General features: G+C 43.8%; 1 protein-coding gene and 1 pseudogene across 2 annotated transcripts; both read left to right on the top strand.

Moving 5' to 3' along the window:
• Positions 1-2688: 2688 nt before the first annotated feature.
• On the top strand, positions 2689-5050 carry LOC119350144 (annotated as a pseudogene).
• An 856-nt stretch (positions 5051-5906) lies between these two features.
• Positions 5907-9993, top strand: LOC119319270. Of its 2 annotated transcripts, XM_037593761.1 has the most exons (5): positions 5907-6137; positions 7366-7472; positions 7986-8837; positions 8966-9124; positions 9244-9993. In XM_037593761.1, the coding sequence occupies exons 3-5, from the start codon at positions 8193-8195 to the stop codon at positions 9634-9636; spliced, it is 1197 nt and encodes a 398-aa protein (XP_037449658.1). In that variant the 5' UTR covers positions 5907-6137; positions 7366-7472; positions 7986-8192; the 3' UTR covers positions 9637-9993. The 2 variants fall into 2 exon arrangements, with proteins under 2 accessions (XP_037449658.1, XP_037449664.1); XM_037593767.1 differs by lacking the exon at positions 7986-8837.
• The last annotated feature ends 2505 nt before the right edge of the window (positions 9994-12498 follow it).

Raw genomic sequence — 12498 nt, 5'->3', positions numbered from 1 at the left:
GATGGGGCAATAGCCGCGTAAAGGGACTTGGTGGAGAAGCGGCCTGAGGAATCCAGACGCCAGGAGATGGCATCCGGAGAGTCAGCCACGTCCATAGGCAACAGGGCGATGTCCTGGAGGAGGACATCCCAAGCAGCCACCTCGGCAGGGCCAAAAGGACGATGAAACGCGAGGCGCCCTAAGTCAATAAGGGCCGCCTCGACCGAGACCCGAGGGTCAACTACAATGTCGAAGAGGATGGGGAACCGGGCGGCCAGGGGGGAGTCCCCTAGCCACCTATCAAGCCAAAACAAGGTCGAGGCGCCAGAGCCCACCGAGATGGAGGTGCCTATCCTCAGGACTGGAAGCAGCTGGACGACTGCCTGCCAAAACTGGGAACCGCCCGAGCGCTGGCAGAACGCCAGAGGCTGGCCACGCAGGTACTTGTTCCGAATGATAGTCAACCAAAGGCCTCCCTCCCCATTGGCAATGCGCCATAGCCAGCGGGTGAGGAGGGCGATGTTCATGCGCCGAGAGGACAAAATCCCAAGGCCACCCTGGTCTTTGGGTTTGCAGATGTCTGGCCAGCTGACCATGTGATATTTCTGTCTGCCTGCCTCGCCAGCCCAGAAAAATCTGGCCCGGTACTTGGCGATCTCCTGATGAAGGGTTTCATGAAGGCTGTAAAAGCTCATGAGAAACCACAGAAGGCTGGCAAGCGACGAGTTGATAAGGATCACACGTGCCGCCTTCGACAGCCAACGCCCTTTCCAGGGCTCAACTCGGTGCTGCATACGGGTCACCGTGGGGCGGAGGTCCGCCACGGTGAGGCGCGAGTCGCTAATGGGGATCCCCAGATAGGTCGTGGGAAAAGATCCCAGCCGGCAGTTAAGCCGATCGGCAATGGACTGAGCGTCCTCATCGGGGTAGCCGAGCACCATCACTTCGCTCTTGTCAAAGTTGATGGTCAGGCCCGACATTTGCTGGAAGCACAGAAGGAGGAACTTCAGGTTGGAAATCTCGAGGGTGGATCCCTCCATCATAATAATGGTGTCATCCGCGTATTGGAGAAGGGTCACCCCTCCCCCTCCAACAAGGTGCGGGACCAAGCCTCGAATATGCCCCGCAGCCGTGGCCTTAACTAGGATGACGGCCAGGGCATCGACAACCATGTTGAACAAGAACGGCGAGAAGGGGTCCCCCTGCCGAACCCCACAGAGGGTAGGGAAGAAGGGTCCAATCTCGCCGTTGATGTTCACCGCAGTCCGGCCGCAGGAGACGAGCTGCATGACGCGGGTCACCCACCGATCGTCAAAGCCCTTGCGAAGCAGGACTTCCCTCAGGAACGGCCAGTGGACCGTGTCATAGGCTTTGTGGAAGTCCAACTTAAGGAAGACCGCCCTGTGGCGCTTCAGACGAACCTCGTGGAGCACTTCTATTCAACCAACCATGATTGTATAAAGATTCTCGCCGGAACAAAGTGGACTGGATTTACTTAGGTGAGTCCTTGGTGTCTCTCTCTCTCCCTCTCCCTCCTTTTAGATTGATCAATAGAGTAGAACAAGAAGACCCAATTTACCCGCCTGGCTTTGTGTCTTAATGTATTTCCTTTCTAAATTCTAGGATTTGTCATGTTGTGTTAAACTCTCCTTGACTTGTTGCATGTGTTGCGCTTCAGATGCAGATGAGACGGCAGTGAGAGATTGATGATGCCAACATCGTTACCCTCAAAAAAATGGCAGGCCGCCGAAGGGCTGAGATGTGGAAGCATTATTGTGTAAAAAGGCAAGACGAAGTGTTTTTCTTTGTTGGCTGGTAGTTGTGGAAGTGTGCTAAATGTAATGGCTGGTGATAGTTGTTCTTGTACACAAGATAAAATGGCTTGGTTTCTTGGTTTCATGGCATTGTTGGCTGGTAGCCGTGGAAGTGAGCTCAAGTGTTGAACATTGCTGTCTCACCTTGTTCATGTTGTTGTTCCCGACCACTAAAGCAACGAACTCCTGAGGGATTGAAACTTGCCACTGCAAGTTTTGCAAATGTCAAAAATGTTTTAGGTCTATATATCTTCAAGTCGTCCAATCAGGATGAGCAACATTTCAAACTGAGTGTGAATAATGTATTGTCGCTCATGTATTTCAGAATCAACATGCATATAAGGTAGTTGTTGGTGTGAGCAGATGTAATCTAGGTTTATCTACTGGTCTGTTTGTATCTAAAATGGTGTGCCTCGACATACATTGGATTGACTGTGATTTGAAATCAGAAACTCATGTTGCATAGTTACTGATATTAGTAATGCGCACTGCACTGGTTCGACTGGAAATGTATACAAGATCTAGCGCCTTCCTTTTTTTGGTTAGAATTTGAACGAAATGAAATGACAAAGCAGCATCGGGAGAGATCAGAAAAGATGACAAGCGAGTGGCATGAGAATGTTGGTCTGAGTATTCTGAAATGTGGACTTAGGACCCTTTTAATGTTTACATATTTATTGGTTGAACGTGGCATGGCAGCCATGCATGCACTTGCCGCCTCTCTCAACTTGTTTGAGGTGCTACAATTTTGTTTACCTGACTCTTTTCTTGTTTCTTAGATCACCGCCCTCTAAATGATATGCTTTAGTTCTGTTATAATTTATTTTCAAATACAAAGCTAGGAAAGCAAGAAAAATATTGGTTGAGTAGTTTCATCCATCCGTCTGTCACGGGCATGCATGTGGCCGTCCAGCCACGCAATAATTGTCTTTACTGGAAACGAAATGACAGGGTCATTATTGTGTCATTAACCACCCTACGGATGCTTGCTGGAGATGATGCAGGCTTGCGCCACCTCACCGATCCGCAGCACCGCAACCTGCTCATTCTTATGTCCACCATGCCTTCTTCTAAGATCATCTCTAGCTATATATACTAGAAAGGGTGATTCATCCGCGTGCGGAGTGCGCATGCGACTTAGGACTTGGGTGACGGCGAGAAGAGGAGTCGAGGAGGTGAGGCGACGGCAGGGAGCAGAGGAAGCGTTGGCGCCGTTGGAGGCCTAGGCCGGTTCTCTCATCGCTCGCCGGTATGGTAAGGAGTAGGAGGCCGTGGAGCATGATGGTCTCCCTTGGCGGCAAGCCCCCCAACCCCAAATCAATCCGGTCATGCATCCACAGCGAGGGCGGCGAACGAGAGGCCGGAGCGTGCGTGCTCGGTTGGTATCGTTTGCAATGGATTGAAAATGGAGTTGGGGGCACGAGGAGCCGCCCCGTCGGTAATTCATCGCAAAAACCAGAGAAGGAATCGTCTTAATTACCCTGATTGGAAGATAGATTAATTCGTTCATTCGTTGCTAGAGCGAGCAAGGAAAGAAGCTGCTGCTGCTGCATGCTTGACGGATGGGATCGGATGGGATTCTAGAGCAAGCAAGGAAACAACAAGCGATCCTTGTTGTTTGGCTTTGGCTTTTGGCTTGCGTACGTGTGTGACGTCACATGTGCAGATGCGCGCGTGAGGAGGGATCGCTCGAACCAGGTGCCTGCCTAGCAAGGAGGAGGAGGAGTCCACTCGCCGCGTGCTTCTCGTACCTACTGTAGCTAGCTAGCGAGGAGGAGGAATCCGCTCGCCACTCGCCCGAACCAACTGCCTAGCGAGGAGAAATCAATTATATAGTTATCTAAACCTCAAAGGTTGTGCCTTCCATCCCGTGGCTGGACTTGGTTTCTTGGGAAAGCTGCATCTGTCTCGGGTACACATCACTGGTGATGAGTTAGGGTGCCTTCTTTCCAATTCTCTTGTTTTGAAGGAGTTGAATCTTAGCCAATGCAATACGATCACCTGCCTGAAGATACCATGCCTGCTAAACTAGTTCAACCACCTGACAGTGTTTGGATGCAAAACACTAGAATTGATAGAGAACAAAGCTCCGAATCTTTGCACAGTTCATATTGACACTACTCCTGTACGACTTCCATTTGGAGAGTCATTGCGAGTGAAGAACCTAGAGATGTTGTGGCCCTTTGAGTATAACCTCGTTTATTATGCCCGTGCTGAGATTCCACGAATTATGCCAAATCTTGAAACTCTTAGCATTTCTTCAGCTGGTGAGGTACATTGAGCTCTATATTTATTATTTGAAGAGTAACTAGCACTATTATTTGATTAGCCATTGTTGTTGTTGCTGTTGTAGTAATAAGCATGCCTTACAATATAATTAATCTACATGCTTTTATGCAGGTTCTTAATACACCAATCGTACGTGCCAAATTCCTGCACCTCAAGCTATTGGAGATTTGTCTTTCTGTTGCAGAAGGGGTCTTTTCCCCAGCTTATGATTATTTGTCTCTAGCTTTTTTTCCTGGATGCTTGTCCTGTGTTGGAAACTTTCGAATTGTCTGTAAGTCGCTCTTCCGTCTGGTGAAGGCATCTTATATATGAGGAACCGGTAATTCATGTCTGTTTTACCTGTGCAGGTATGCCAGACTTGCGTGAAGCATGATTCTGTATCTGGAGATTACTCGCTTCTGAGAAAGATGCCAGAACGCTACCACGTGAGTATCAAGAATGTGAAGATCGATGGCTTTTGCTCTGCAAAGAGCATGATTGAGTTAACATGCCATATTCTTGACAGTGCAACATCACTCGAGAATCTTACACTAGACACCATATATGGTGCTGATTATGAGCATGTTGATAGGTTGGCTGTCCATGAAATTGGTGGTTGCAGCTCTCCTATAGGAAAACGTATGATCAGAGAAGCCCACAAAAGCAGTTCTGGCTATTGAAAAATACATCATGGGGAAGGTCCCCTTTAATGTTAAGCTAAATATCAAGAAACCATGCACTCAGTGTCATTCTGTCAAATAATTGTGACTATCCAGTCTTTTTATATTATATAATTGTTGTATGGGTTGTGCCTTTCCCCCCTCATTAGTTATATCAACTGCTAATTCTCAAGCCTTGTAATGTTTGTTACATGAACTTTGCTTTATTTTTTCAACTATTAGAGTTGTCTGGTGTAATATCACAACTGACCGGTGTGTAATATCTTGCGGAGGCGCATGGTCAAAATACAAAGAGGTGTGTAAATTGTTCTTTCTTCTGACCTCCTAACTGTGATTGCCAAGGATTTTCTATCTTGCATTTTCATTTGCCATGGATCACTTCAAGGTTTTGGATCCTTAAGAGACAAACCTGCCAAGGATATGACGTACACTCTCTGTTCCTAATATAAGATGTTTTAAACTGCAAACACGTCTTATATTTAAAAGGAAAACGATTATATACGGACGACCGCACCATTATATTCAACACATGAGTAGATAACAATTACATCTCCAGTCTGGTTTGTGAGTGTCCAATTGTCATGGACAGGGGTACATTTTTTGAATCGCCCATTTTTTTTTAAAAAAATCATGAAATTTTTTTTGTCGAACTTTCTTTTGAAATGCATGCTTTATTTTTGAGTTCATGGACATTTTTTGCATCATTGGACATTTATTGAATCGATGATATTTTTGTTGTAATTGAAAAAAAAGATATTTGTTAACATTTTTTAAAATCCACACACAAAATAATACATGATTTTGTTTTTTGAAAAATCATGAATATTTTTTGATTTCCTGGACATTTGTTTTCAAAATCATGAACTTTTTTTGAATCCACGTACTTTTTATGATTTCTTTTAGCCTTTTTCCAGTTTCCACATTTTGAAGATTTGGAACTTTTTTTAAACCCCTAATATTATTTTAAAGAAGTACAAAACAATAAAAAAATAAGAGGAAAATAAATAAAGAAGGAAAAAATAAATAGAATAACAGGGGGAGTCCCGCCCCGCGCACATAGGCTGGCCCAAACAATGGATGGGCTAATCGAGCCAGAGCAACAGCAGCAGGCCCATCTCCGTTGCTTAGGGTTTTCCCACTGCGCTTGTGCCCCCTCCTGCCTGTCTCTCTCCCCGCGGCGGAGTCCTGCTCTGTCGTCCTGATCCCCGCTCCCTCGCGCCTCGCGTTGTTTGTTTCAAATCCAAACTGGACTTTGAGCGCTTCGCTGGGTTCCCCCTAATTTCTGCCGCGACCCCCACAAAGTATATCACAATGGAACTAGCCGAGCTCATCATCGCCCTGAAGGAACGTCGCCAGCAAATCCAGGCCGACAGTAAGCCGGCAAATCCCACACCAGGTACACTACTCTATCGCCGTTTCATCATGGAATCTAAAATAGGGGATAAAATAAGAGAGCTCTTTCTTTTGTTATCCCACACGATGTTAGATCTGAATTTTAGTCCATTGTAGTACTACAGTACAATCTTATTTGCCGGCGAACAAGTTTGTCCCTCCATCTGTCAGGGAGTGTTTTTTGTTAACCGGGCTAACCCTCTTTCAATTACTCACACGGTGACTGGAATTACACTGTCCATATATTTTTGCTGATATCTGTCAGGAAGCAGCAAAAGGAAGAGAGCGAGTTCAATGAACTATCAGGAAACAAGTGCGCCTGCCCGCAATCGGCACCAGCGCCATAGTGCGGAAACCTGATAGCACCAAAACTAGACCTAATTAAGAGCAAGCAAAAGCAGCAACAGAAAATTCAGTCCTACCGCAGAGGACACTCCCAGAGATTACAAAACATTACAGTTGCAGAGTTAGCAGAGCTTGGAATCATCGGATTGCATATGTAGCACTGTTCTGCACCTCACCATGGATCTTCATAATGTTGATTGCGTTAGTCTTCAGCGCAGTCGATTCACCAGCTTTTTGGATAGCGGCAAAGACAGGTTCTATAGGACGGCGGTTCGACCCGCAATGTTGTATGGCGCTGAGTGTTGGCCGACTAAAAGGAGACACGTGCAACAGTTAGGTATAGCGGAGATGCACATGTTCAGATGGATGTGTGGCCACACAAGAAAGGATCGGCTCCGGAATGAGATATACGTGAGAGAGTTGGGTAGCACCGATTGAAGAGAAGCTTGTCCAACATCGTCTAAGATTGTTTGGGAATATACATCAAACGCCTCCAGAACCTCCAATGCATAGCGGACGGTTAAAGCGTGCTGATAATGTCAAGAGAGGTCGGGGTAGACCAAACTTGACATGGGAGGAGACCGTGAAGAGAGATCTGAAGGACTGGGATATCACAAAATAACTAGCCATGGACAGGGGTGCGTGGAAGTTAGTTATCCACGTGCCGGAACCATGAGTTGGTTTCGAAATCTTATGGGTTTCAGCTCCAGCCTACCCCGACTTATTTGGGACTAAAGGCTTAGTTGTTGTGTTGCTATGCAAAAGTTAGATAATGGAAACAAGTAGAATCTCTGTGTGTCTGCACTTATGTGCTTGAGTTTAATTTGTTGTTTTCTTCTAGTGTTTGCATAATTAATTCATGATCATGCATGATGTATTAATTGTAGGTACATCGATTGCTTCAGTGGCTAAAAGAACGAGGCCATCCTGTGAACAAGATGACTATTCTCAAGGCACCAAAATAATGCGATATTCAGGGCCAGAACTTCCAGAGGTACGGCATAGAATGCTGAAGATGGAATACTTGTCTTGCAATAAGCATGCTCATTCAAACTATAGTAGCCTATGTAAAGGTACTTCAGAAAGTAGGAAGTAATCTTTCAGGCTTTGGACTGCAATAAGTATGCACATTCAAACTAACAATTGGTCAGTTTTGATAAATTTGAGCATAAGTCTGATACTTCAGTACATTCTTGAAATATGGTACTCTAACCAAGTTTCGGCAAGGTGAAAAGAAGAGTCTGTTTCCTCTGCACTTTCTGCAAGCTTGAAAGTTCACACCAGAGTATTGATTTCACTATTGTGCCTTTTAGGAATAAGTAATAACCCTGTTAGGGACAGGTGACCTTTTTGGGAAAACACTTGTTGATGTAATACTTACTTTTCCCACCACAACCACATTCAACTGATATTTTACTTTATAATCTGTCACACTTTGCACTGAGCGCCTGGCGTGTATAATTTACTCCATCCATTAACTTTTTCTTCCGTCCTTATATTTTTGAAGGACATCTGGTGTCATATACATGCCCTACTACCACTACCTGATGCTGCCCGAGCTGGCTGCGTGTCTCGTGAATTTTTACGTTCCTAGAGATGCCACCCCAACCTCACCTTCAGTCAGGAAACACTGGGTGTGAAACGCACCTTCAGTGAGAAAATATGTGGAAGTGATACACTAGCTTGGAAGTTCACCAAAATAGTTGACCAAATTATGGAAAAACGCGCAGGCATTGGTGTGAAGACATTCAAGCTTGAACACTGTGGTTCTCGTATCTACACCAGGCATCTCAAAAGTTGGCTTCAGGTTGCTGTTAACCCAGGGCTTGAAGAGCTTGTACTTTCGCTGCCTGTAGTATACGATGCAAAGTACTACAACTTCCCATGCTCACTTTTATTCAATGGAAATGGAAAATCAATTAGTTATCTAAACCTCAAAAGTTGTGCCTTCCATCCCGTGGCTGGACTTGGTTGCTTGAGAAAGCTGCATCTGTCTCGGGTACACATCACTGGTGATGAGTTAGGGTGCCTTCTTTCCAATTCTCTTGTTTTGAAGGAGTTGAATCTTAGCCGATGCAATAAGATCACTTGCTTGAAGATACCGTGCCTGCTAAACCAGTTCAACCACCTGACAGTGTTTGGATGCAAAACACTGGAACTGATAGAGAACAAAGCTCCGAATCTTTGCACAGTTCGCATTGATACTACTCTCGTACGACTTCCATTTGGAGATTCATTGCGAGTGAATAACCTAGAGATGTTGTGGGCCTTTGAATATAACCTCGTTTATTATGCCCGTGCCGATCTTTCACGGATTATGCCAAATCTTGAAACTCTTGGCATTTCTTCAGCTGGCGAGGTACATTGAACTCTATATTTATTATTTGAAGAGTAACCAGCACTATTATTTGATTAGCCATTGTTGATGTTGCTGTTGTAGTAATAAGCATGTCTTAGAATATAATTAATCTACATGCTTTTATGCAGGTTCTTAATACACCAATCGTAACTGCCAAATTCCTGCACCTCAAGCTATTGGAGATTTGTCTCTCTGTTGCAGAAGGGGCCTTTTCCCCAGCTTATGATTATTTGTCTCTAGTTTTTTCCCTGGATGCTTGTCCTGTGTTGGAAACTTTCAAATTGTCTGTAAGTCGCTCTTCTGTCTTGTGAAGGTATCTTATACCTCCTCCATCCCAAAATCTTATATTTTGGGGCGGAGGGAGTATACGAGGAACCGGTAATTCATGTATGTTATACCTGTGCAGGTATGGCAGACTCGCATGAAGCATGATCCTGTATCTGGGGATTCCTCTCTTCTCAGAAAGATGCCAGGACACCACCACGCCAGCATCAAGAACGTGAAGGTCGATGGCTTTTGCTCTGCAAAGAGCATGATTGAGCTAACTTGCCATATTCTTGACAATGCAACATCACTTGAGAATCTTAAACTGGACCCCATATATGTTGGTGGTTATGAACATGTTGATAGGTTAACTGTCCACGAAATTGGTGATTGCAGCCCTCATACAGGACAGCGTATGATCAGAGAAGCCCACAAATCAGTTTTGGCTATCGAAAAATACATCGTTGGGAAGGTCCCCTCTAATGTTAAGCTAAATATCCAGAAGCCATGCAGTCAGTGCCATTCTGTCAAATGATTGTGACCATCCAGTGTTTTTATTTTATATAATGATGATGCTGTGGGTTGTGCCTTTTTTCCCGTAGTTATGTCAATTATTAATTCTCAAGCCTTGTAATATTTATTACTACATGAACTTTATTTTACTTTTGAACTATATTAGTGTTGCTGGGTGTAATATCACAACTGGATAGCTTGAATGGTGAAAACAAAGAGTAGTGTGACACCTACATTTATTTATTACTGACACTGATAGGCAAGGGAAACAAAGCTTTGTTTCACCCTTTTTTTGTTGTTGATATACTCGGATAAGGTCACGTGTGTCTGTAGAAGAAATCTAGTCTTTACTGGTATAATAATGAAGTCTTTGGAACAATATGTTGGTTGTTCTAGATGTCTAATCCAGGTATCATGGCTCAAAGCTAACCATTTTCCATGGATTGGTTCAAGGTTTTGCATCCTTGAAAGGTCAACCTAGCATTTCAGTTCCAAGGCTTTGATACAATGATCCCCAGGAACAGGGCAAGAAACTGTGTATTCAACTGCTTACAGAAATGATGTCTGGATTCCCTACATTTCACTCCCAAGTTTGCAGTAACCAGATCCTACTGAAGATTAAGGCGGCAGACCAAAAGTAAGTTGACAACCTCTAGTATGGCTGAGCCAACAAGTATGGCATATTTTGCTCTCTTGTACTACCTGTGGACTTAATCTTCAAAGCTTGAGTCATTCTTCCAACAGGACAAACATTGTGTAGAAGTAAACTGCTTGGTCTAGCGTAAGGAAAAATATAGCGGCAACATGTCTCTGTTTCATATATTAAAGTTACTTGAACATCAGAATAGATGATGAAAAAAATTGAGGGAAATATAGACGGTAAAGTATCTGAGAAAATGAAATACGAGTACTATTTAGGAACTAACACGGTGTTAGTTCTATCTTCAGCCAGATATTCAGCACTTCAATGCACATTAATCACACATGTAAAACAGGACGGTAACCAGCAACATGAGAAACCAAAGAAGCACCTGAACATCATCCATCTAATTCAGAACAATAACAAAATGGAAACATATGCATAGTTGACAGAAATAAAGTCAGTAACATCTAATTTGAAGGCCTTTTCAGGTTGCCAAAACGATGGCTGCATCCATGCATGCCCATTTTTTTTAACGGAAGATAAGCTAAATGATACGGGAAGCGGCATGTAAATACGATACAAAAGAAAGAACATAACTTTAATGGTATATCAGTGTAGATTAACTCATGAGTATTTTTTTGTATACATGTCAAACATTATTTGTAAACATGTTTAGAGATTTCTAAATAAATGATTAACGATTTTCTAGAAATACATTTCTTGATGTCTACTTTTTTCAATAAGACATTTTTAATTTTTCATATAATCTGAAACATTATTTTTATGCATGTTAACATTTTTTCGAATATATGATTAACATTTTTTTAAATGCATTTCTTGCTGTCCACATTTTCAACAGAAATTCTACATTTTTCATGTACATCAAAACATTAGTTTTATAATATTTTTCAAATACATGATCAACATTTTTGAAAGATATTTTTTTATGTATACTTTTTATACCAAATTGTACACTGTTCATATACACCCGAACCATTTTTTTATACATGTTCAATATTTTTATACATGGGAGCCACCTTCATCTCATATACACTTGTTGTATGAACCGTCCCCTCGTGTCTTCGTTTGCCTTCTGTGGTCATATAATTGAACCAATTAGCGGTACCCAATCATGAAAAGAAAAGGAGTCGAAGTGTATTTGCGGTTGCACGAGAGCGGGACCACCGCCAATTGCTCGTGCAGCCGAGTGTCCTCACACGCCCATCTCTGGGACATGAACCCTCATTCCTTCTGGTCTCCTCCTAGTTTACTTCCCATGATCGAATCACAACCAACCTTCGTTCGGGTTCAATTAATATAAAATACTACATAAATTGCTCTTTACTCATGTGCCAATTGTTCAAGTCCAGGGAGTCAGGAAATAGATAATATAGAAATTGTTATTGGATAACTCTGAATCAAATTATTGAGGGCCTTACATGACGAAGCTCCTTGGCGACCGCTCGGAATTCACTGAGAATGCCACGGACGATTACCTACACCTTCTCCATCCTATATTTAAGGACGCTCATAACTGGCGAACATTCGCCTAGAAGGGTGCCATACGCTAACATTTTAGGTGGCATTTTTAGTTGTGAGGGGGTGGCAGTTTCTTCAGAGCAGCATGACAGTTTCTTCAGAGAAGGCATTTTTTGTTTTAAAACTGTCGTCGTTTGATTTTGCTTCACAACTAAACTGTCATCAAATGATGTTCGCTTGCCGCCTTATTTAATAGTGAATAGTGCTATACTGTTGGGAAATGTAGTAATTTCAAAACAAAAAAAATCTTACGCACACGCAAGATCATGGTGATGCATAGCAACGAGAGGGGAGAGTGTGTCCACGTACCCTCGTAGACCGAAAGCGAAAGCGTAATGACAACGCGGTTGATGTAGTCGTACGTCTTCACGATCCGTCTGATCCAAGCAACGAACGTACGGCACCTCCGAGTTCAGCACACGTTCAGCTCGATGACGATCCCCGGACTGCGATCCAGCAGGGTGTCGGGATGAGTTCCGTCAGCACGACAACATGGTGACGATGATGATGTTTTACCGACGTAGGGCTTCGCCTAAGCACCGCAACGATATGACCGAGGTGGAATATGGTGGAGGGGGGCACCGCACACGGTTAAGGAACGATCACGAAGATCAACTTGTGTGTCTAGAGGTGCCCCCTGCCCCCGTGTATAAAGGAGCCAAGGGGGAGAGGACGGTCAGCCAAGGAGGAGTCCTACTCCCA

The sequence above is a fragment of the Triticum dicoccoides genome, chromosome 1B (genome assembly GCF_002162155.2).
Source record: "Triticum dicoccoides isolate Atlit2015 ecotype Zavitan chromosome 1B, WEW_v2.0, whole genome shotgun sequence".
NCBI classification, from domain to species: Eukaryota; Viridiplantae; Streptophyta; class Magnoliopsida; order Poales; family Poaceae; genus Triticum; species Triticum dicoccoides.
This window is presented reverse-complemented; position numbering and strand designations above follow the sequence as displayed.